General features: G+C 39.0%; 1 protein-coding gene across 1 annotated transcript in view; it reads left to right on the plus strand.

Annotated features, from left to right (window-relative positions):
* The window catches only part of LOC124775860, a 416537-nt gene that overhangs the window by 307276 nt on the left and 82507 nt on the right, over positions 1 to 26754 (plus strand). Inside the window, exons 22-24 of the mRNA XM_047250694.1 lie at positions 9733 to 9873; positions 15600 to 15743; positions 17286 to 17450. Coding sequence (XP_047106650.1) covers positions 9733 to 9873; positions 15600 to 15743; positions 17286 to 17450 — 450 coding nt within the window. The remainder of the gene's footprint in view (positions 1 to 9732; positions 9874 to 15599; positions 15744 to 17285; positions 17451 to 26754) is intronic.

A 26754-nucleotide genomic window follows, 5' to 3' on the forward strand; every position in this document is an offset into this window, starting at 1 on the left:
TGGATCCAAACTCCCAAAAATTTGGTGCTATTTACAATTTCAAGTCTTTTTCCTAACAGTTCTATGGTTGCAGTTAAAGGCTGTTTATTCTGCACTGTGTGTAGATGCATAGTGTTTGTTTTATGTGTGTTTATTATTAAGTTGTTCATTGCGAACCATTTTGATACATATGTAGTGCTCTTTTTTATTTCATTTTGGAGCTCTTCTGGGGTCTTTCCTTTGATAAGTATATTTGTATCATCGGCATATTTAATGTACTTATAGATAGTTAGGACTTGATGGTTCCAGGTCATTTACAAAAAGCAAGAACAGGATTGGTCCCAGTACGGAACCCTGCAGCACACCGTATTTAACACTCTGTTTTTCTGATTGATCGGAAGTTAAATTTTTTCCTTCTTTGTACAAGACTTCAACTATTTGGTGTCTGTTTTGTAGATATGACTTTACCGATTCATAGTCTGGGCCTCTGACACCAACATTTTCTAGCTTTCTAAGCAAAAGACCATGGTTAATGATGTCAAATGCTTTTGAAGGATCTAGGAATATTGCTGCTATGTGTTCTTTTTTATCTAATGCATTTAAAGCTTCATTTAAGAAATCGATAATAGCTGTCTCAGTGGATTTACATTTTCGGAAACCATGCTGTGTAGCTGAGAAAAGTTTATTTTTTTCAATGAAATCTACGAGTCTTTTATAAAAGATTTTTTCAATTATTTTAGAAAAAACAGATAGTAGAGAGACTGGCCTATAATTTGTTATATCTGTTTTTCGCCCTTTTTGAACAATGGCTTCACTTTAGCTATTTTTAGCCTTTCTGGGAAGATTCCCTGAGAAAGTGAACTATTGCATATGTCTACCATGGGCTTAACTACTAAGGGTGCACATTTTTTAATGACATGGTCTGGTATGTTGTCAGTACCAGAGGAAAATTTTGATTTTAGCTCCCCTATTGTTTTTAGCATTTCTTGTTCATCTGTTGGGTGTAGGAAGAGAGACTTGTTACTAGGGATAGTTTTAATCCGATTTGCAGTGACAGCATTTTGAAAGGTTTGCTTCACCAGAATCTCAGCTGCCTCAGAGAAATATGAGTTAAAATTATTTGCTATCTGCTGGGGATCAGATATTACAGAAGTGTTTTCATTCAGTTTGATATTATGGTATTCTCTCCGTTTTACTCCTGTTTCATGCCTTACAATCTCCCATATGGCTTTCATTTTATCTTGTGCATTTGCTATCAAGGAACTATTTGGCATTTTTTTTGCTTCTTTTATGACTTTAGTTAAAATCTTTTGTAACTCTTAAAATAGGAATCAAATTCTGGGGATGTGGTGTGCTGTCTAGATATTTCATGAAGTAGTCTCTTTTTCTTCACGGATATTTGTATCCCTGCTGTGACCCATTTTATTTTCAGATCCTTTTTTGTGACTGTTTTTTTATGGAGTGGAAAGCAAAGTTCAAAATAATAGGTAAAACTATTTAGGAATTTATTGAACTTATCATTTGTACTTTCACATTCATAGATGTCTTCCCAAGTTTCTTTACGCAGATAGTTAAGGGAATGCCTTTAAATTGAAAGTTGGGAAGAGGTTCAGTAAAGCAGTTTTTTGATTAGACTCACTTGCAAAGTCAATGTTGAAATCCGCACATATAATTAGTTTTCTATTTTTTTGTGTAGTCTTGTGTAAGATATTTTCAAGGTTCTTTAACATAATGTTAATATTGCCAGTTGGCACCCTGTATAGACAAATTATAGCAATTTTTTCGTCTGTGATTTCAATTCCATTTACCTCAATATCTTTCTCTATGGATAATTTTTCTACATATGGCATACATTTAAAATTTATGCTGTTTTTAACATAAATGCAACTACCACCATGTTTATACAATTTACAACAAAAATAACTACCCAATACAAAATTTGGAATGCATAGCATATGAAGTTTCTCTTTGTCAAGCCAATGTTCAGTAAAACATAATACAGAGGTGTTTTTCATGTCACTTTCCAACAAAATTTGTAATTCGTTTACTTTGTTGGGTAGGGATTGTACATTTTGATGAAATACCATCAGGTTTGGAGTTAAACACGAGTTGTGAAACTTACTATCCTTAGTACTTATATTTATATTGGAATTTCTGGCTGGAAAATATTTTTATTTTCAATTTTCACTTTTGAATTTTCACCCCCTCCACACAGTATCAGTTTCCATTGTTCTTGATGATTTTACAGATGTCTGTAACCATTTTACTGAAATTCATTGAGCCTAGTTTGTTTAAATGCATGCCATCCTTTCCCAAGCATTTGTCACTTAAAAATTTGTTGGGGTCAACGAATATTGTCCCGAGTTTATCGCACTGTTCCCTGATAGCACTGTTTATGTTGCTTATATAAGAACTGCTTACTGACCTTCTGTGCAGAATTCCACTTATAACCAGTCTTGATTTTGTGTACAATGCTTTGGCTGAAAGAATGATGTTTCTCGTCTCACTTACAATTTCTCCCTGACTGCTGCTTCGCATTGAATTCGTCCCAGAATGAATAAAAACACCTTCGTAATTGGTCTTTGGATCGTTTCCATTTTTAATTGTAGACTGTTTTGCACTTAAGAGATTTTTAAAATGTTTATTGAGCTGATGAGGTCGGATACCAGGGCGAACATCTATTTCACAGTTTGGTGAAACTACATTTTTTAATATAGAATCGCCAATAACAAAAAACTCCTTTTCGTTACTCTGCTTTCGTGAGGCAATTTCACGTTTCACCCTTTTATTATATGTCACTGTTTTCCAGCTGTATTTACTTACAGGTTCTCCACAGCTTAAAAACCCTGCGTCTTTTCCGATTGTATTTTGCCCATGATAATTTTCACTGTTCCTTTCCACACTAGGCACAGGATTCGTAGATTGCACACTAGAATTTTCCCAGTTTTTTTCCGTGTTTGTTACTGGATTCCCACAAATACAGTGTGCCAAATCACTTTGTAACTTCGCATTTACTTCCTTAAGAGACACAGTTTCACTTCTAAGCAATTTGATATCACTTTGCAGCAGTCTGATTATTTTGTCCTTTGATTTGATCGTATTTTCTAGGTAGGTTGTTTCACTTTGTAAACATACTGGGCATGTGCCCGGAGAATCGTCGTTTATGAGTTTTAGACTTACTTTTGCGCACTTTTCGTGCAGCCAGAAATTGCACTTTACGCGTAAGATATCTTTCATTACATGCTTGTTGCATGTTTACACAAAGAACTGATAGTTTTTTCCTTTTTGTGGCAGAGCGATGTGTCGTTACACTGTGTACCAGGCGCCATCACACTGGTTGAAGTTTTGTTTCCTTTTCTTCCTCTAACTTATGTTGCATATGGATGTTATTTGTTGTCAAAGTATCTATTTGATAATAAATGAAAAGCACCAGTTTGCTTTTGTTCTACAATATTGTAGAACAAAAGCAAACTGGTGCTTTTCATTTATTATTATAATGTTGTTCTGCCAAGAACCGACAGAAGATTCTGTTAGTATCTATTTGCTTTTGTGAACATCATTATCCACATTCACTTAAGATATCTGTTTTACAAAATAATTAATCACTTCATGTGTGACCCTGACATTTGCACTTTCCTATGGCAGTCAGTTCTCGCTTTTGTGTTCTTACACAGGAACAGAAGAGGCCACAAAAATAATTTCACTCACCACACTTGTACCACCATAGCAGCAAACTGGAGCTGGGAATGATGTTGTGGTGTGAGTGGCCTCTCAACATATGGCAGCCATTGCCATCAAAACACTTCTGACAGCAAAATTTAGGGATCTAGACATTTCCCATCCAGTAGTGAGTGGATTGGTTGATAGCCCATCAGGCTGGAGCACTCTCTCCCCACCTGGATGAGAACTGTGGAAGTGGTGGTGACTGTGATCATATAGTGAACCATCAGGAAAACATCACTGGCTATAATAGTGCTCCTTACATGTCAATTACAGGGGTAGAACTGCTACTTGAGGGAAGGTTGTTGGCCTCAGTGGCGTATCTGGCCACAGGCACATGGCATGCTGGCATCAGTGTTTTGACCAGTTGGAGGGCAACACATGTGGGAAGCCACAGCTGCTGGTGCCAACATGGCTGTAGAGTTCTGACACCAGTGTCATTTTGTTGGCAGTGGATAATAGAGGCAGCTCCTCGTGGCTGAGCCAATTTGTAGTCGCAGCAACAACACTCCAGGATAGACTTGTGTTTAAATTGTGATGCACAGCATGACTGGAGATGGCAACATGCACCAACCACAGGTGACAGACTGCAACAGTGTATGCCTGCACAAGCTGGATGACAGTGACAGTGTAGCTGGGCAGCAAGCTAGCTCAGGCGTGAACTCATGGCCCACCAGGGAAGTGGCCGACAGCAGCAGGTGACTCAGCGGAGCACACACACCATGGTTTTTTTTTTAAAGGGAGGGAGGGTTGTGTATATTAGCTGGCTGGTTAGTATTTCCTCAATAGTTGCACTCCCACCCCAGAACTTGTAATGGGCTGGGGCAGCCAGGCATTTGCCATTGGACAGCAATGAGTTAAATTGCCTCAGTTTTCTCGTTTAGTCAGCTCCTCCAGAAGCCTAGTTTGAGCTGTAAGATTTCACAACTTCGACTTTCAGAAGTGCAGGCTGGCATCTCACTTTGTCAGTGTTCTGAATGAGTGCTGTTGCACTCTGAATATGCCTTATTGCTCAACAGTGCTCAGACTTCAGGCTGACAATGGCTCCCCTTTCCATGAAGTCATTCTTCTGATAGATGAGGAACAGTTCATCACCCCATTGAAGCTGTGACACAACAGGGGGAACCAAGCATATCACCAGACACAAAAACCAGTGATTGGCAGTAGGTGTTTTTGAAGCTTTCCTCATATTATTCTATTTTTACATTCCAGGTGTTACGGAAATATAGAGAGACATGAATAATAATAAAATTAATGCAAAGAGAGCCAAATTCATGAATAACATGATGTTAGCTGCAACATATCTGTGGAGAAATATATTCTAATTTATTTTTGTATTACCTTTTTGCTCCATGTCTTCCCTTCAGTTGCTTACCAGAAATAATCAAAAGCACCTTTTATTGTAAGTACCTGAATCTAATATTTTTTTAAAAAATGTTTGTCTTTCTTCACTTGGTTTCTCTGATATTTCTGTTGCTGTCTATTCTTGTTATGAAAGGCATTTCCCTTGTCATGCAATAATTCTGACCAGAGTAGGGTTGCCTTATCTAGCTGGGACCTCATTGGGACTATCTGTGTGGGGATTGGGGTAATGTAGTAAAGGAAATTACACACATCAAAAAAAGTTTTGCATCACCTCGGTTCCGGAACCTGTACAGAAAATTGGAATAGAGATCAACATAAACATCATTTCTGCTCTCTCTCTCTCTCTCTATTGCTCATGAAAACCACACATTGCATGTTGTACCACAATACAGCGAGTGTCTCATTTCCTAATCTAATTCCCTCATCATCACCCGACTTAATTCGACTACATTCCATTATCCTTGTTTTGCTTTTGTTGATGTTCATCTTATATCCTCCTTTCAAGACACTGTCCATTCCATTCAACTGCTCTTCCAAGTCCTTTGCTGTCTCTGATAGAATTACAATGTCATCGGCGAACCTCAAAGTTTTTATTTCTTCTCCATGAATTTTAATACCTACTCCGAATTTTTCTTTTGTTTCCTTTACTGCTTGCTCAATATACAGATTGAATAACATCGGGGAGAGGCTACAACCCTGTCTTACTCCCTTTCCAACCACTGCTTCCCTTTCATGTCCCTCAACTCTAATAACTGCCATCTGGTTTCTGTACAAATTGTAAATAGCCTTTCGCTCCCTGTATTTTACCCCTGCCACCTTTAGAATTTGAAAGAGAATATTCCAGTCAACATTGTCAAAAGCTTTCTCTAAGTCTACAAATGCTAGAAACGTAGGTTTGCCGTTCCTTAATCTTTCTTCTAAGATAAGTCGTATGGTCAGTATTGCCTCACATGTTCCAGTGTTTCTACGGAATCCAAACTGATCTTCCCCGAGGTCGGCTTCTACCAGTTTTCCATTCGTCTGTAAAGAATTTGCGTTAGTATTTTGCAGCCGTGACTTATTAAACTGATACTTCGGTAATTTTCACATCTGTCAACACTTGCTTTCTTTGGGATTGGAATTATTATATTCTTCTCTAAGTCTGAGGGTATTTCACCTGTTTCATACATCTTGCTCACCGGATGGTAGAGTTTTGTCAGGACTGGCTCTCCCAAAGCTGTCAGTAGTTCCAATGGAATGTTGTCTATTCCGGGAGCCTTGTTTCGACTCAGGTCTTTCAGTGCTCTGTCAAACTCTTCACGCAGTATCGTATCTCCCATTTCATCTTCATCTACATCCTCTTCCATTTCCATAATATTGTCCTCAAGTACATCGCCCTTGTATAGACTCTCTATATACTCCTTCCACCTTTCTGCTTTCCCTTCTTTGCTTAGAACTGGGTTTCCATCTGAGCTCTTGATATTCATACCAGTCGTTCTCTTATCTCCAAAGGTCTCTTTAATTTTCCTGTAGGCAGTACCTATCTTACCCCTAGTGAGATAAGCCTCCACATCCTTACGTTTGTCCTCTAGCCATCCCTGCTTAGCCATTTTGCACTTCCTGTCGATCTCATTTTTGAGACGTTTGTATTCCATTTTGCCTGCTTCATTTACTGCATTTTTATATTTTCTCCTTTCATCAATTAAATTCAATATTTCTTCTGTTACCCAAGGATTTCTACTAGCCCTCATCTTTTTACCTACTTGATCCTCTGCTGCCTTCACTACTTCATCCCTCAAAGCTACCCATTCTTCTTCTACTGTATTTCTTTCCCCCATTCCTGTCAATTGTTCCCTTATGCTCTCCCTGAAACTCTGTACAACCTCTGGTTCTTTCAGTTTATCCAGGTCCCATCTCCTTAAATTCCCACCTTTTTGCAATTTCTTCAGTTCTAATCTACAGGTCATAACCAATAGATTGTGGTCAGAGTCCACATCTGCCCCTGGAAATGTCTTACAATTTAAAACCTGGTTCCTAAATCTCTGTCTTACCATTATATAATCTATCTGATATCTTTTAGTATCTCCAGGGTTCTTCCATGTATACAACCTTCTTTCATGATTCTTAAACCAAGTGTTAGCTATGATTATGTTGTGCTCTGTGCAAAATTCTACCAGGTGGCTTTCTCTTTCATTTCTTAGCCCCAATCCATATTCACCTACTACGTTTCCTTCTCTCCCTTTTCCTACTACCGAATTCCAGTCATCCATGACTATTAAATTTTCATCTCCCTTCACTATCTGAATAATTTCTTTTATTTCATCATACATTTCTTCAATTTCTTCGTCATCTGCAGAGCGAGTTGGCATATAGACTTGTACTACTGTCGTAGGCATGGGCTTCGTGTCTATCTTGGCCACAACAATGCGTTCGCTGTGCTGTTTGTAGTAGCTTACCCACATTCCTTTTGTTTTATTCATTATTAAACCTACTCCTGCATTACCCCTATTTGATGTTGTATTTATATCCCTGTATTCACCTGACCAAAAGTCTTGTTCCTCCTGCCACCGAACTTCACTAATTCCCACTATATCCAACTTCAACCTATCCATTTCCCTTTTTAAATTTTCTAACCTACCTGCCCGATTAAGGGATCTGACATTCCACGCTCCGATCCGTAGAACGCCAGTTTTCTTTCTCCTGATAACGACATCCTCTTGAGTAGTCCCTGCCCGGAGATCCGAATGGGGGACTATTTTACCTCCAGAATATTTTACCCAAGAGGACGCCATCATCATTTAATCATACAGTAAAGCTGCATGCCCTCGGTAAAAATTACGGCTGTAGTTTCCCCTTGCTTTCAGCCATTCGCAGTACCAGCACAGCAAGGCCGCTTTGGTTATTGTTACTAGGCCAGATCAGTCAATCATCCAGACTGTTGCCGTTGCAACTACTGAAAAGGCTGCTGCCCCTCTTCAGGAACCACATGTTTGACTGGCCTCTCAACAGATACCCCTCCGTTGTGGTTGCACCTACGGTACCACTATGTGTATCGCTGAGGCACGCAAGCCTCCCCACCAATGGCCAGGTCCATGGTTCATTGGGGGTCATATGTAATGTGGGCATATTTTATCAAAGTTAAATAGTTTTACATTGTATTTTTACTGAAATAATTCCTCTCATTTTAGTCCTAAATCCGTTGGTGAAAATTATCATCTGTGGAAACCACCTGAGATACTTTGTAGGAGCACTAGTTCAAATCTTTAACCCCGCAAAAATTTTGCAGCCACATATATTTGTCTTTGTACCTGATGATGGCATTACAGCCAAAAATCAGTTTATGAAATAACAATTATTGTAGAATATTACACCTGTTTTTTTTTTTTTTCATTCTTAAAAACAAAACTAGCATTCTTCGGGTCAGATTGTGGAATGTTAGAGCTCTTAATTGGATATGTATATTAGGAAATTCTAAAAGGGAAGTCGGTGGGTATACATTTAGATATTGTAGCAGCTAGTGAAATACGGTGGAAGAAAGAACAGGATTTCTGTTCAGGTGAGAAGGTGAGTGTTGGGCTGTAAATTCAAAATCAAATTTGGGGGGGATACAAGACCAGTTTTGAAAATAAGAACATAGAAATGTGGATAAGCTACTATTAACAATATAGTGAAACATTATCATAGTGAGAATATTATGAAAAGGATAGTTGCTACTCACCATGTAGCGGAGATGCTGAGTTGCAGAGAGGCACAACAGAAAGACTGTCAGAAAGTGAGCTTTCACCTAATAAGGCCTTTGTCAAATTAGACAACACACATGCGCATGTGCATGCGCACACACATGAACGTGTGCCCCCCCCCCCCCCCCACACACACACACAGAGCCAGGGACTGTCACTGTGTGTGTGTGTGTGTGTGTGTGTGTGTGTGTGTGTCTTGTCTATTTTCAAGGAAGGCTTTGTTGGCCAAAAGCTCACTTTCTGACAACCTTTTTGTTGTGCCTGTCTACAACTTAGCATCTCCACTATATGGTGGGTAGCAACTATCCTTTTCATAATATTGTCATATTGAGGAGAGAGACAAAGCCACCACCATCCACAATACAACAAGTTCATATATTTACTTGCTGTGCAGATAATGAAGAGATGAAAGACTGTATGGTGACATAAAAGGAAGTGTACATATGGTTAAGGTAGGTGAATGTTTTTGTTGAGAGATTGAAATAGTATAGTAGAGGGAAAAAAAGATTATAAAAATAGTAAGAGAAAATGGAATGAGGATAGAGAATATTTGTATGAACTTGAATTGCAAATCACATATCTTTGAAAATATCAATGACAAACAATCAGTCTTTCCTTCTCATCCCTTCTGGTAAGTACCCCTGACCCAGGATTCTGGGTGACTTTTCAGAATTCTATCCCTTTTCCTAAACCACACCAGTCCTTTTCCTTCATCCTTCTTTCTTCCCATTCAACCCTCATGCCAGGAGGAGGAGCCACTGGCTCCGAAAGCTAACAAACTGCAAAACATTTTGTATGTGTTTCTCCTGCCACCGCTTGGTGAGTAGATTTTTTTATCTATGTTTAAGGACAACAAGTTTCACGCTTCATTTGCTTCGTGATCTAGGCAGTAAAAAATACCAATATTGTCCTTTCAGCTCTGATATTGATAGGGAAAAAATTGTTTCAGTTGTCCTGTGGCTGCCATCATTCAGCACTGTTAACATCTAATGGTACCCTGTATGTCTGGGGCAGAAATCTGGATGGTCAGCTGGGCACTGGTTCACGGAAAGAAGTGTTAATACCAACACCTGTTGCATCCCAGAAAAAGGTAAAATTCACCAAAAGAAAAATGTTATTTTTGTCTGTAAGATAGTTGCTTTTGATTTTCATGATATGATATATGTGAATTGAATGTGAAGGTAAACTCTTCTGTTTTATGAGTGTTGCATCATCAAATACCCACCTTTTAGGTGCATAAGAACAGTCATGAAAATGCTACCAAATTTCAATATATGCTGTCATACAGTACTTGCACTTTTCTCCTACAACTTGGTTGGCAGTGCAGTACCTTATTTGCACTAATTTGTGAAATTCTGCTGTCATCATTCTTTCTTTTAGCTGTTTGACTGAATCATAAATTAACACACATCCATAGTGTTGTACCTCTAATTTGTTCAAATTGGCACTTCTTTTATTATGACTGTCCTGTTTTTGTTTTGTGAGACAAAGAATCACCTGCTCGGACATCATTCAGTAATTTGATTCTTTCAACAGTTATCATTTCACTTGTAACTTTGCTTCCATGGATGAAGTCTGAAAAAAATTGATGTTGTATGGTTCCCATTAATAATTTTATGTATCATACAACAATAATTCCAATCCCAAAGAAAGCAGGTGTTGACAGGTGTGAAAATTACCGAACAATCAGTTTAATAAGCCACAGCTGCAAAATACTAACACGAATTCTTTATAGACGAATGGAAACACTAGTAGAAGCCGACCTCAGGGAAGATCAGTTTGGATTCCGTAGAAATACTGGAACACGTGAGGCAATACTGACCGTATGACTTATCTTAGAAGAAAGATTAAGGAAAGGCAAACCTACGTTTCTAGCATTTATAGACTTAGAGAAAGCTTTTGACAACGTTGACTGGAATACTCTCTTTCAAATTCTAAAGGTGGCAGGGGTAAAATACAGAGAGCGAAGGGCTATTTACAATTTGTACAGAAACCAGATGGCAGTTATAAGAGTCAAGGGACATGAAAGGGAAGCAGTGGTTGGAAAGGGAGTAAGACAGGGTTGTAGCCTCTCCCCGATGTTATTCAATCTGTATATTGAGCAAGCAGTAAAGGAAACAAAAGAAAAATTTGGAGTAGGTATTAAAATCCATGGTGAAGAAATAAAAACTTTGAGGTTCGCCGATGACATTGTAATTCTGTCAGAGACAGCAAAGGACTTGGAAGAGCAGTTGAATGGAATGGACAGTGTCTTGAGAGGAGTATATAAGATGAACATCAACAAAAGCAAAACGAGGATAATGGAATGTAGCCGAATTAAGTCGGGTGATGCTGAGGGAATTAGATTAGGAAATGAGACACGTAAAGGAGTTTTGCTATTTGGGGAGCAAAATAACTGATGATGGTCGAAGTAGAGAGGATATAAAATGTAGACTGGCAATGGCAAGGAAAGCGTTTCTGAAAAAGAGAAATTTGTTAACATCGAGTATAGATTTAAGTGTCAGGAAGTCGTTTCTGAAAGTATTTGTATGGAGTGTAGCCATGTATGGAAGTGAAACATGGACGATAAATAGTTTAGACAAGAAGAGAATAGAAGCTTTCAAAATGTGGTGCTACAGAAGAATGCTGAAGATTAGATGGGTAGATCACATAACTAATGAGGAAGTATTGAATGGGATTGGGGAGAAGAGAAGTTTGTGGCACAACTTGACCAGAAGAAGGGATCGGTTGGTAGGACATGTTCTGAGGCATCAAGGGATCACCAATTTAGTATTGGAGGGCAGCGTGGAGGGTAAAAATCGTAGAGGGAGACCAAGAGATGAATACACCAAGCAGATTCAGAATGATGTAGGCTGCAGTAGGTACTGGGAGATGAAGAAGCTTGCACAGGATAGAGTAGCATGGAGAGCTGCATCAAACCAGTCTCAGGACTGAGGACCGCAACAACAACAACAACACAACAGTGGAACAATATAAGGACTTGGCAGTTCACTTGAAGTGAGGAAATTATTAAGAAATCGTTTTATAAAAGTATTAACATCTCTTCACTTACCTTGTGATGTTTAAATCTTGTTTGGGCTTCATTCCAGTCAGAAAGTTTGCCACCATGTCACTCATTATTTTTCTCTGTTCCTGTTGTCTGTGTCATCATCATCATCATCATCATCATCATCATCATCACCACAATCAGCTGTATGACATCCAATATCCTGGAGAATTTTCCATGCCTAATGATCTTTGTTTGTATGCAACCATCCATTTTCCTGTCTACATGTTCTTCTATCTCCATGTCATTTTCATTACTTTATCATTACATCTTCTATTCCAGTCCTTTCCATGATCCGTCTGGGTCTTTAAACAATAATTCCTAACACACATCTCTCTGTTGCTTGTTGATCAGTACTCAGATTTTGAAGGGATTTCTCAACAAAAATACATGTGCCAGAGCTGATAATACGTACACTGATTGTAAACGGAGATTACTGGAAGCACTCCAAATTATTTTTACTTTTTTATTTATTTGTTTACCTATCCATTCAGGTGTCAACTCCAACTATCCTAAACAAAAAAACTCATCAACTGGTCTTGTAACTTTATTATTAATTTTAACTATTTTCTATTCAGTACATTGGTTATACAGTAATTTAGTCTAGTTGATTATCACACTTACTTTCTGGACTGGTCTGTTACGGGTTTGATAAATTAGCTTTATTGCAACGCTTAAAACTGTCCCATAATTCATACGTTGTCTAGACGGGAAATCTAAACAACAGAATAATTAAAACACAGGGAGCAAACATAAATCAAATAGAGATTGTGTCAGAGATAATCACTGCACTTTGGTTACTGCTGCACTTCACCACTCCCTGTTATAATGTCAGTGATAGTTGTTGTTGAATTGGATGTAATGTCCAGCCCAGATCACAACAGGTCTTGTGCAGGCTGCTGCTGTGTCATCAGAGGTTGCCTCTGATGTCCATCACGGCTTATCTGTGACGTGTGGCAGATTGGCTGGTGTGTTTGTCGTGTCAGTGGTGCCTGTATTTGTGGATGAGTCCATACCAGTACAGGCAGTGCTCAAAACAAGTTTGAGTCTGTCGATGGTAGTGGTGGATGATGTACCCCTCATTGACATTGAACATCTTTTCTGCTCTACTGATAACATGAAAATGTTCATCGTAAGTTGGTTGCTGCGCCTTTGCACACTGTGTCATGCTGTACAAAAACTTAATCGCATCTCTGTTGCTCGTTGAAAACAAATGGATTTACAGTTCCCTCAGAGCAACATGATGTAGCTGCCAGATTTGTGCTTGTAGACTGCGTACAAAGTCTGTGGTCATGACTTTCCAGTTCTTTCACCAACATGCAAAGACCCAGGAGGATGATGAGCAATGTCTCTGTTGACTGCTGTGATTTATGCAACATAGAAACACTTTCAATTAATTTGGGGGAAGGAATCAAACAGTGAAGTCATCGGTCCCATTGGATTATGGAAGGATGGAGAAGGAAGTCGGCCATGCCCTTTCAAAAGAACCATCCATATTTGCCTGAAGTGATTCAGGGAAATCACGGAAAACCTAAATCAGGATTGCCGGACGCAACACAGGATTGAACCACCGTCCTCACCAATCACAGTCCAGTGTGCTAACTGCTGCGCCACCTCGGTCAGTACACTTTCAATTGCCGATGCATTCACTCGAATTTCCTTCCTTGGTCTGTTGTACCTCCTAGTGGTACACCGAAATGGACGATGCATCCTCAGAAGAACATGGTTGTGATTGTTTCGGCAGTGATATCAACCATAGGAAACATCTCTGGCCAGTGTGTGGTATGGTCAGTGGCTGTAAGACAGTAGGTGTACCTCTCCGGTGGTGGGAGTGGCCTGACAGTGTCCGGATACACACGGTCAAATCTTTGTATCAGTGAAACAAACATGCCAACAGGTCCCTGACATGCCAGCTAACTTTGCTCCATTGGCAGGCGACACATTGACATACATCTTGCTTACAATCTTTGTCCATGTTTGGCCACACAGAAGCTCAGTTAATCATCATTAAATATCACATATACTAAAATTAACTGCAAGGACAAATTGTAAGACTTGAGGCTTAACAAATAGTACATGAATTCATCTGAATAGTGATACATTTAGAATTGAAAAAGGCATCAGATAGGGAAATTCCATATAACTGAACTTTTTTTAGCAATCCTAGATGGTGTTTTCTTATCCTTAATCTGGGGGGAGGGGGGGGGGGGGGGGAGGAATGTGTTAAAGGATCAAATGTAAGCTACCTTCAAGAAGCTTTTAATGGAGATAGACTTCAACAAATAATAGAAGAATGTAAGTGTTGTGTTTATTAAATGTGTAACAATCATAATTCTCATTCATTTTATAATTTTTTAAATTATAAACCATGTATACAAATTGCTAAGCCCCTGTTATCACTTTAACTTCCATTGAAGTTGCCTCTCATTTGGTTTCTGCCTTTCTCTTCTGCTACACACATTCTTCCTTAACTTTGAAACTTTTGCTTCGGAATTCACAGAATTTACATATTACTTACAGTTTCCAGTAACTGTTAATATATTTGGCTATCCCATGTGAATGTGGTATAGGTATTGTGTTCATTATACTACCACTATCCACTGTTTTATATCTAAAGAGCTAAGACTAAATCACACAACATTTGTACGTGCTATATATGTCACATGTAAAAAACCTCAAATAATATTGTGTTATCTCCCTCTCCTCCCCCCTCTTCCCCATCACATCCTCTCCCATCACTGCTCCCTCCCACATATTGTATTTGCTTGTGGTCAATCTCACTGCATAAACACATTACATACTGGGGGATTCTGTATCAATTTGAGGTAAGGGACCCTGGTCTGGAAATGGCCAAGTCGAAAGTTGTTAGCAAAAATAGTTCTGATACCTCTGACTGTGGACTAGTGGACTTCTTCTATGGTTAGCTCTTTGCTTTCCATATTTTATGAGGAGGTAGCCTGGGCCGAAACAAGAAAAAATTGTCTAGTAAACATGGCTCTAAACTGCATATCTTAAGAGCCATGTACACTTGACGAAAAACATTTTTATTTGTATTTATAATGACAAAGCTGTTTGATTTTTATATTTTTTAATTTACTAACCCAATATTGTGCACATCCTCATCGGCAGTGGTCCTATGGAAGATACATGAAAATAATATATAATAAATGCTATAGACTGTGTGTTATGGGAGTTGGAATGTGTTTATAATTACTTGTGCTTTGAGTTTGACGGTTCAGTACTTACTTATAAAGGACTGCTGATGATGAGCATGTGCTCAGCAGCTTTTCAGTAAATTAAAAAATGTAAAAACCAAGCAGTCTTACTGTTATATTTACAAACAAAAATGTCTTCCATCAATTGTGTGAAGGCTGCAAGATGCCTTGAATATAGAACTATGAACCCTTGTTCAGCAGAAGAGATACGTATTTTACAGTAGGAAAGATGAAAAAGTGTTCGCTGCTCTCAAGATATGAACTTTAGACCCCATGTTTACACTTTTTTTTTTGTTATCTTGATCCATACTATGGAATATGGAAACCGTAGAACTCACTGTACAAGTTGTACACTAGTACACTGTCAGAGGTATTATAAGAATTTTCGCTTGTAAATTTGGATTTGGTCATTACCTCAAATTAATACATTTACCCTTCTCCATCATCCCTGAAAGTTTGTAACATAATCATGGAATCACACTGTATATTTTTAGACATTTCATGTTATTGGCATATTTTCGTAGTGATATTTTGGATAATTTCACCTTCCTTCAGCAGTCCCCTGCATCAACAATTATCTGTGGAGGCATTCCTGAAGACAGTCAGTTACAGCAAGTTAGCTGTGGCTGTGAATTCACTACAGCATTAGAAGCAGCAAGTGGGCGTCTGTGGGCATGGGGCAGCAATGCTCATGGCCAGGTACTGTAAAATTATTGAAACTTTATGAAGAACATTATACAAAATGTTTCCCTTTGTTTCCTCATTCAATTTTATGTACATCCAACATAAACCTAAACTGGTCCTCAGAACTTCATAGTCAAGAAAGGAAAATACTCCCAAGAAAACTATTAACTTAAATTTTGTAGTATAACATTTTGAGAGAGATGCACACTTGTGTGATACAATTATCTCCACTGCTTTCCCGCAACTAACAACATCCGTAAAAAGTACTATCATTTCAGTATAGGAAGTAAGTTATACTTGCTGGTGACTAACAAAGTAACTAACACACAGTGGCTATTATATTTTGATGGAGAACCACTCCCCAGCCATGAGATGATTTGAACACATGAACTCCATCACATACTTTTGCTCAAATGTTATGTTGGGGTTGTGAATTTGGGATTTATTGTGTTAAGCTTAAATTAAAATGATTTTTATAGCTAATCACCATATCGTTTCTAACAGAACCATCACCACCACCACCACCACACATTCATTGGTGATGCTATTGTTCAGTCCTTTTGGTAATACGAAAAGTATCTCGACAAGAAAGTAGCATATGAATTTCAAGTCACTTGCAATTTCAGAAGTTAAAATTTGTTGGCATGAATACAAATCTCAACTCAGTTGTACTCTCTGGCACATCATCAGTATCTCATATTCAAATGATGGATTTGATGTTAATTGCTGAATCCGTTATTTTAGTTTCATTGATTTATTTATTATTTAGCTACTGTATACAAAACAGGAAGTGCCCATGTTAAGTCAGAAAAGGAAGAAAATCTTGGTCTGTGTGCAAGACACTAAATTAGGTTTTCCTCTGAGAAACCAAATACATCTCTCACTTCATGTGTTTCCATATCTTTTGAATCTAAAATCTTCTCTGATGTGTGCACAAACGAAGCATACCTGGCCTGCCCCAAGATTCATTATGACTGTACACTTCTTGGCTTGCATATTTCTCCCTTCTTTGCCTCATCATAAACTGTGTGCACTGCACAGTGTTTAAATGTAACTTAAAGCATTGTATGATATCTGCTTAATTTAATGAAGTGTCATTGTGTGGTCTCATATTCCTTGCAATGCCATCACAAAGCTGTCATATGAGGATTTATTACGATTTTAGATTAAACATGAAAAAGAATAAGAAAACAGCAAACATTACTCCATCACAAAACTATATAGTGACTTGGCACAGTGGTAAGACGTTGAACTCACATTTGTGAGGATGGAAGTTCTGATCTCCCTCTGGCAGTCCAGATATACTTTTTCTTTGGTTTTCCTAAATTTCTTAAAGTATATGCTGGTAAGATCTTTCTGAAAAGGATGTGGCTTATTCTTTCCCATCCTTACCCGGTTCGAGTTTGTTCTCCATGTCTAATGACAACATAATTTACAGAATGTAAACCCTAATCTTCCATCCTTTTTTTTTTCGCCATAAAACAGTACACTACAAATAGTAATTTAGTTCTAGTGTGGGGCTACAGAGGTCTTAAAGCAATTCTTTATTGTTAATAGCTGGGCAGGCCACCTTTAGAAGAGGGCAAGGCACTCGAGGGTCGCCTCATCATGCTGAAGACATCAAAACGTGTCATTAAATTGCCACAAGGTGCTCATAATGCTTGTGATATGCCACAGGAAGTGACAGGAGTTCCAAGTAACAGCATCTCTTTTCAGGCCCAGGTACGTATCATACTGACATAACGTTTTTCGACAGTCAATCAGCAGTTATATTCTTTGCAAATGCATTTTTTTTCTTTTCTTTTTTTTTCATTTTCAGAACACACTACCTTTAAGATTATAAGTTTCACAATGTGGTTTTTCCTTATGTACATGAAAATCTTCTTCGTTCCTGCTCAGATGTCACCATCAGCCTATTCATTGTGGAAGTTCTTCATTGCAACTCAATTGTTGAGTTACAAAAATGTTTAGATTCTCTAACATTAAAGCTGTTACCAGCTCAAATGTTAGTGTGAATGCCACAGTGCTTTAGCAAGTGTGGTACTATTTCAGGGGGTATAGCCTTTCCATTTTCCAACCTATGAGTTAACATATTCAGTCAGTTATGTGTTCCTATAGTTTAAAGCTGACTGTGAGGCATGCTATATCATTGCAGTTTTCCTTAAATATTTATCATTTCTAGAGGTGAAAGTATTTGTAAGGGACTGGATAAAACTCCTAGGACTTGTCAGGGATCAAACAAGGACATGCTGGAATTACAGCTCCAAGAATATTGAAAGTATAAAATCTTTCAGTAAAGCTATACTCTTTCTTATTGTCATGCACTGCTGGCCTATTAACCTAGTTTTATCTGTGTTTACCTTCCTGTCCAGACCACTGTTGTTTTATGTATATTTAGCTTGCCTTTTATATTTATAAAATCAGTTTTTTGCTAAGTTCAGTCAAAAAGAAATCTGCTATTGCATATCATTGCTTTGACATTGGTCATCCTATAGGTTATAACAATACAGAGATTCTGGCAAGCACTTCCAGCTACTGGGATAGTATTATTAAGAAAGCAGCCAATTAATTAGCAAGTGACGTTAAAAATTGAGATGGATTCTACTTGGAGTTCTCCTCCCTCCCCCCCCCCCCCCCCCAGCCCCCCACTGCCCTCTCCTGGCACCTGCCACAACAACACCCCTCCCCCGCTTGCTCACCCAACAATTAATGCTACTTGCTTAACCAATGGCAATTAAGATTCACTATTGATAACTCCTAAGATTGGTCATCTTTGGATGTGTGGTGGCATTAGTTGTGTACAGTGTGTGCTGCCTTTTTGCATATGTCCGATATGTGGATGTTTTAAATTTTCTTGAACAACCCTCTCTCCTGCATTTGTGCCTCAAAAATGGTGTGTTGTGCACTAGTGAAAATTTCAACATTTTATAGGGCAGGAGAAACTAAATTTTCTAGCATGTTCTGCTTAGCAAAGTGTTACACCCATTGGTGGGCAACTATGTCAGGCCCAACAGCTCAGGGATGCGGGTTCCTCAGTGTGAGCCACCCAACATATGAAGATAACTGGATTCTAGTGTTACAGACTAGCAGTAGCAGTCGAGGTTAGTGCTGCTAAGTGCTTGAGTCATGAGGTAGCAGTTGGAGGTCCAAGGCATGGTGGCATTAGTGGCAGCTGCAACTCTGTTATAGCATTTTCTTCAAGGCAGTGACTGGCATGGGGTGCAAACCACAACATAGCTCAACTGTCCAGATGATGACTAGCTGATATGTCATGAGGCCAAAACAACAGTGGATACATTGCTTCTGTTTCAAAAGGGCCTCGGGTCTCCAACTGCTACCTTATGTCTCAGGCACTCAAGAGTGGTTAGCCATCTCAGCAGTAATGGGTTACTTAGTAAATTAGTTTGGATTTCAAAAATGCTGTTCCACTGAGACAGCAATACACAATTTCACTGCCCACATAATAGAGTCTTTAAATAGTAAAATGTCACCAATAGGAATTTTCTCTAACTTGTCCATAGTGTTTCATTGTGTGAACCATTACATTATGTTACAGAAATTACAATTCTATGGTATAAATGGAAACAGCATATGAGTGGTTTAAGTCATGTCTATGGAAAAGGAACAAAAAGTTTCTTTATGTGGTTTAGTTGATTTAAGGAAGTTTTCCAATTCATCTAACTGGGGTGAAATTACATTAGGTGTTTCACAGGTGTTTCCTGACAGTTAAATCGATACTCAGTGTTAACAAATTTCTCTTCTTCAGAAACGCTTTCCTTGCCATTGCCAGTCTACATTTTATATCCTCTCTACTTCGATCATCATCAGTTATTTTGTTCCCCAAATAGCAAAACTCCATTACTACTTTAAGTGTCTCATTTCCTAATCTAATTCCCTCAGCATCACCCGACTTAATTCGACTACATTCCATTATCCTCTGATGTCATATGGAATAATATTTAGGGGTAACTCAAGAATTAGGCAAAAAGTATTCACTGCTCAAAAGACAGTGGTTAGAATAATGTGTGCGGCTCATTGTCGCACATCTTGTAGGAATCTGTTTAAAAGGTTAGGAATTCTAACAATGGCCTCACAATATGTTTACTCAGTAATGAAATTTGTTCTCAACAACATGGACCAGTTTAAAAACAACAGTGACATTCATTGTTATAACAGCAGAAGAAAGATATACTTACGCTATCCTCTACTTAACCTATCTTTGGCACAGAAAGGGGTAAAATATGCTGCTGAAAAACTTTCTGATAAAGTACTAGGTGAATTAAAATGTTTGACCGACAGCAGTAACAGTTTTAAAAATAAATTGAAATAATATCTCCTTGACAACTACTTCCATACCATAGATGATTTATTGAATAGGGATAAATAAATCTGTAAGTATAATATATGCATTTTGTGCCATTTAAGGGAATGGGGTAGTTAAAAAAATTAAAGGTTTAAAAAAACTTCATTCATGTGTGCATTTCTTATGCACTTGAAACATTCCACATCATAACAGTTACCGTGAGATTGACCAGTGGAACACGTAACTAAGTAACTAAACATTCAGGCCACCAGACAACTGACTTCAGACTGTAGACCTCTATCTGAATCAGAAAAAGTGCCTTTTTACTGCCCAAGAAATAAAGATATTGGCACATCAAGTGAAGCGTAGTCCATTCCAATCCAGAGAAAATAAGAGCAGTCACAGATTTTCCGATTCCTGGCACATTCATGATGTGAGAAGTTTTCCTCCGACGGTGCTCATGCTACTGGCAGATCTAAAGGACTTTAAAGGACTTCTGCATCAAGGCATATCCATTGCAAGGACTAACATTATCTCCAGTCCTAACATTGTATGACAAGAATGCTAAAACAGAACTTCACACCAACACTAGCAATTGTGGGGTAGGTTCTAGTGCAATTCAGGAAGATGCTGAAAAGATGGTAGGTCATGTTCCAGGATACTCTCCAAATCCAAGATGAGCTACTCCACAACTGAGAAGAGAGCCTTGCAGATGTTTGGGTCATCCATAAGTTCTGGCCACATTTATTTGGCAAACCGTTCACTATTGTGACAGACCACCATTCTCTGTGCTGACTGACTAGACTGATGGGTCTGTTGGGTCATTTGGCAACAAAAGCAAACACAAACACATGGATGCCGACTGCAGTTCAGGAAACCTTTGGCAGAGCACAGCAGAGGGAATGAAATCACAGTCACTGCAGTATTACAAATCAGTGCATCCGAACAGAAGATGATGTAGCATTGCTGGAAACCACAGGAGCCTTAAGGAGGAGGAACCAACCAACAAATAATTCCAATTAATATGTGGATCGCTGTATAAGAGGGACTATGATCTAAAGGGTTGGAAAGAGCTCCATCTCATTCCAGCTCATTTACAACCACCTATCCTGAAGTTTTTTCATGATGGTCACCTGAGATTTGTGGAGACTCTTGACAGAATCAGATGCAGATATCAATAGCCAGGTCCCCACTAAACTTTTACACACTGTGTTAGCTACAGTAAGGTGCACCAGCATCAGAAGCATGTGTCGCAACCACGTTCAGGGCAACTTGTACAAACACTGTCTGCTGCGGTGCCAGTACACTGAATCCGAATCGAGCTTCCCAAAGTCAACAAATGGGAATCAATGATTAAGAAATTGCACTGGCTACCTCACTCACTATCCTGCCACTAAATCTGTCGACTGCCAAAGCCCCAGAAACTGTGAGGTTTGTTGGTAATTTTGCATTGCAACATCTGACAACTGCCTACCACCCACAGATGAATAGCCTCACAGGATGCTTTATTAAGGCATCGGAAAATATGCTCTTGATGTACACTGAAACTGAACAGAGAGACTGTGACACAACACTGCCCATCATTACATTCATGTACAATACAGGAAAGTGTGCCACTGCAGGCTTCACAGCATGCTTTCTGCTTCATGTCATGAGACCAAAACAATAGTGGATACACTGCTTCTGTTTCAAATGGATGATACGATGACAACTAAAACACCACGGCTGATGAAGCAAGGCACCTGGCTCACATACAGGGCCTGGAGAAAGACGAAAAGCAATGCCAAGCACCAACCAGCAAGGTACAGCCTGGGAGATTTGTTATAGATTTTTACACCTGAACAAAAGTGGGACTATCAGAAATTTTACCAGAATACTACTTTGAGCTGTATCCTCTTGTCACTTGTTGGACATCCAATACAGAGTTGGGTATTAGAAACTACATCAAGAAGACAAAAGCACAGAGACATTGTCCATGTCCTCTGTATGTAGCAGATCAATTATGGGAGGCTGGAGGAAACTGAAGATCCACTCAACAATAGCATTGCATCAACAGGAGGGGCTATCTTCAATGCTCATCACAGTGAAGAGGATGTGAAAAATATAATCAGTGTGGATCAGCCATTACAACAATACAAAAGACTGCTGACAAGATCTAAATCCAGGGTGCTGTAGTTGGCTGCAATGAGATCTTCTGAAACAGCTGGTCACTATCTACATCTACATCCATACTCCGCAAGACTCCTGACGGTGTGTGGCGGAGGGTACCTTAAGTACCTCTATCGGTTCTCCCTTCTATTCCAGTCTCGTATTGTTCGTGGAAAGAAGGATTGTCGGTATGCTTCTGTGTGGGCTCTAATCTCTCTGATTTTATCCTCATGGTCTCTTCGCGAGATATACAAAGGGGGGAGCAATATACTGCTTGACTCTTCTGTGAAGGTATGTTCTCAAAACTTTAACAAAAGCCCGTACCGAGCTACTGAGCGTCTCTCCTGCAGAGTCTTCCACCGGGGTTTATCTATCATCTCCTTAACGCTTTCGTGATTGCTAAATGATCCTGTAACGAAGCGCGCTGCTCTCCGTTGGATCTTCTCTATCTCTTCTATCAACCCTATCTGGTACGGATCCCACACTGCTGAGCAGTATTCAAGCAGTGGGTGAACAAGCATACTGTAACCTACTTCCTTTGTTTCGGATTGCATTTACTTAGGATTCTTCCAATGAAGCTCAGTCTGACATCTGCTTTACCAACGATCAACTGTATATGATCATTCCATTTTAAATCACCTCTAATGCGTACTCCCAGATAATTTATGGAATTAACTGCTTCCAGTTGCTGACCTGCTATATTGTAGCTAAATGATAAGGGATCTATCTTTCTATGTATTCCCAGCACATTACACTTGTCTACATTGAGATTCAATTGCCATTCCCTGCACCATGCGTCAATTCGTTGCAGATCCTCCTGCATTTCAGTACAATTTTCCATTGTCACAACCTCTCGATACACCACAGCATCATCTGCAAAAAGCCTCAGTGAACTTCCTATGTCATCTGCAAGGTCATTTATGTATATTGTGAATAGCAACAGTCCTATGACACTCCCCTGCGGCACACCTGAAATCACTCTTACTTCGGAAGACTTCTCTCCATTGAGAATGACATGCTGCATTCTGTTATCTAGGAACTCTTCAATCCAATCACACAATTGGTCTGATAGTCCATATGCTCTTACTTTGTTCATTAAAAGACTGTGGGGAACTGTATTGAACGCCTTGCAGAAGTCAAGAAACACGGCATCTACCTGTGAACCCGTGTCTACGGCCCTCTGAGTCTCGTGGACGAATAGCGTGAGCTGGGTTTCACACGAGCATCTTTTTCGAAACCGATGCTGATTCCTACAGAGTAGATTTCTAGTCTCCAGAAAAGTCATTATACTTGAACATAATAAGTGTTCCAAAATTCTACAACTGATCGACGTTAGAGATATAGGTCTATAGTTCTGCACATCTGTTCGACGTCCCTTCTTGAAAACGGGGACGACCTGTGCCCTTTTCCAATCCTTTGGAGCTCTACGCTCTCCTAGAGACCTACGGTACACCGCTGCAAGAAGGGGGGCAAGTTCCTTCGCGTATTCTTTATAAAATCGAATTGGTATCCCATCAGGTCCAGCGGCCTTTCCTCTTTTGATTGATTTTAATTGTTTCTCTATCCCTCTGTCGTCTATTTCGATATCTACCATTTTGTCATCTGTGCGACAACCTAGAGAAGGAACTACAGTGCAGTCTTCCTCCATGAAACAGCTTTGGAAAGAGACATTTAGTATTTCGGCCTTTAGTCTGTCATCCTCTGTTTCAGTACCATTTTCGTCACAGAGTGTCTGCGCATTTTGTTTTGATCCACCTACCGCTTTGACATAAGACCAAAATTTCTTAGGATTTTCTGCCCAGTCAGTACATAGAACTTTACTTTCGAATTCATTGAACGCCTCTCACATAGCCCTCCTCACACTACATTTCGCTTTGTGTAATTTTTGTTTGTCTGCAAGGCTTTGGCTATGTTTATGTTTGCTGTGAAGTTCCCTTTGCTTCCGCAGCAGTTTTCTAACTCGGTTGTTGTACCACGGTGGCTCTTTTCCATCTCTTACGATCTTGCTTGTCACATACTCATCTAACGCATACCGTATTTACTCGAATCTAAGCCGCACTTTTTTTCTGATTTTTGTAATCCAAAAAACCGCCTGCGACTTAGAATCGAGTCCAAAGTAAGCGGAAGTTCTGAAAAATGTTTGTAGGTGCCACCACAACTAACTTCTACTGTCGAATATATGTAGCGCTACACAGGCATGCTTTGCAGGCACAAAGATAAATACTGGCGCCAAAACCTCTGCGCCAGTAAATAAATTAAAAAAAAAAGTGGAAGACGAGATTTTTTATCCGCCCCGAGTTTCGACCACTACATTTTCATACATTACCCAACGAAGTAGATACAAATTCCGTATTATTCATCTTCAAAAGTAGCAGCATTTCAATGTACTACGAAAATCCGACTGGCAAGACTGTTTGGGATGTTTGTGAATCTGGCCAACTCTACCTTCTGAATTTTTCCTACCTGTGAGAAGAGATGGTTGCTAATAGGAATTTTTATGAATTGTGAATCACATGCAGTATTCTCTTCACCATAAGAATAATACTTATATAAACATTTTGCCTTGTATTCTTTCATGTTTGCTGCCTAATAAACTACGAAACTAGAGTGAGACAACAGCAAACACGGAAGAATATACATATCATGTCATGTTTATATTCGTATTATTCTTATACCTAATAGTGATACAGTCAGAAATGAAGCACGACAATTGACTAGATTTTTAAATCTTAGATGACTCTAATTTCTGTGCAGAATGTAACGTACTACAGAGGCGTCTACAAAGATTTTCAGAGAAAAATTTTCGCTGAACTCTCGTTCAGAACATCTTCTATCATACGCAGTCTATTATTTGGTTCTTGTTGATCATTATCAAAGAAAGCATTAGTGTAAGTAACAACAAATAGCAGTCTCTTGCCATTGTTTCGCTAATGAGACGATTCCTCTCTTTTTTTATTGTAAGCAGCGATAGCGCGCACAAAAGCAAGGCATGCCGCTAGCAGCGACTGGTCGTTAACACTCATTATCAGAATGCAACAAACAATGCATGACACAGTACAGTAATGCATTTTCAGCTTAGAGTGATACGTAAAGATCTATAACAAAGAGAACGGCACTTATCAGATCAAAGAAAAATAAGCAATCAATTCAAACCAAACGAAGCACGTGAAAAAGGAAGGGTACCCGTATAAATACGGACGTAGCGCCTGACGCATTGCAATGGCTACCTGGTAAAGCTTAACTGCTAAGCTTACGACTCGAACCAAACTACTGAAGCTGTATCGTCATTCATTCGACCTAAATTGTGTCTCATATTACAATGGACCAACTTTGTTTCGATCTGGAGGTGCGGCCTAAAACTTTTCTCTCCCCTTGAATTTCGAGTCTCAAATTTCAGGTGCGGCTTAGATTCGGGAAATTGTTTTTTCCTTGATTTCGAGTCTCATTTTTCAGGTGCGGCTTAGATTCGAGTGCGGCTTAGATTCGAGTAAATACGGTATTGTACGATGGTTTTGAACTTTGTCCACTGATCCTCAACACTATCTGTACTAGAGACAAAACTTTTGTGTTGAGCCATCAAGTACTCTGTAATCTGCTTTTTGTCACTTTTGCTAAACAGAAAAATCTTCCTACCTTTTTTAATATTTCTATTTATGGCTGAAATCATTGATGCAGTAACCGCTTTATGACTGCTGATTCCCTGTTCTGCGTTAACTGTTTCAAATAGTTCGGGTCTGTTTGTCAGCAGAAGGTCTAATATGTTATTGCCATGAGTCGGTTCTCTGTTTAACTGCTCAAGGTAGTTTTCAGATAAAGCACTTAAAAAAATTTCACTGGATTCTTTGTCCCAGCCACCCGTTATGAACGTTTGAGTCTCCCAGTCTATATCCGTCAAATTAAAATCTCCACCCAGAACTATAACATGGTTTCCAGGAGAGAGAGCAATGCCACAAGTTGTGGTGCATGCAGTGTGGTGTAGTGGTTAGTGTCACTGGTGTGGCATGCTGTGGGTTGTAAGCTGAAACACAGCCACTAATAATTATTGCTGCTTAGTATTTATCATTTCTGGAAGGTTATCAAAATACCTTATGTTTTTGTACTCTGGAACATTTGATGGGAAAAAAAAAAAAGGGGGGGGGCAGCTCTCTCCATCCAGGAGATCAGTTCAGTGCTGGCAAAACGTTGGTGTTTTTGCTGATGACACTGCTTTCAGATTCGGACTCAAGCCTGGTCACAATGTGATAGTATTGTGTTTGTTTGAAAAACTTAAAAAATCAAAGTGACAATTTAAGGGGTGAGACCTATCGCAAGGTTCTATTTTTCTGTGAATAAGTTTTTTTCCTCCCTCTCAGTTGGCTGACCACAGTTGGATGAAGAGGCATTCCAACGAAGAATGTATGAACTGAGAGGAACGGTCAACTATCATTTAATAGCAGATGTGTCAAGTTACAGTTTCTTTCAATATGCAACAAATGATGTATCTGTAAAGTATTGCACTGTAATTTTATTAATCCTGTATATATCAAATGGATTCATATGCACACACATTTAAAGTTACATATAACACACTTCATA

The sequence above is a fragment of the Schistocerca piceifrons genome, chromosome 2 (assembly GCF_021461385.2).
Source record: "Schistocerca piceifrons isolate TAMUIC-IGC-003096 chromosome 2, iqSchPice1.1, whole genome shotgun sequence".
NCBI classification, from domain to species: domain Eukaryota; kingdom Metazoa; phylum Arthropoda; class Insecta; order Orthoptera; family Acrididae; genus Schistocerca; species Schistocerca piceifrons.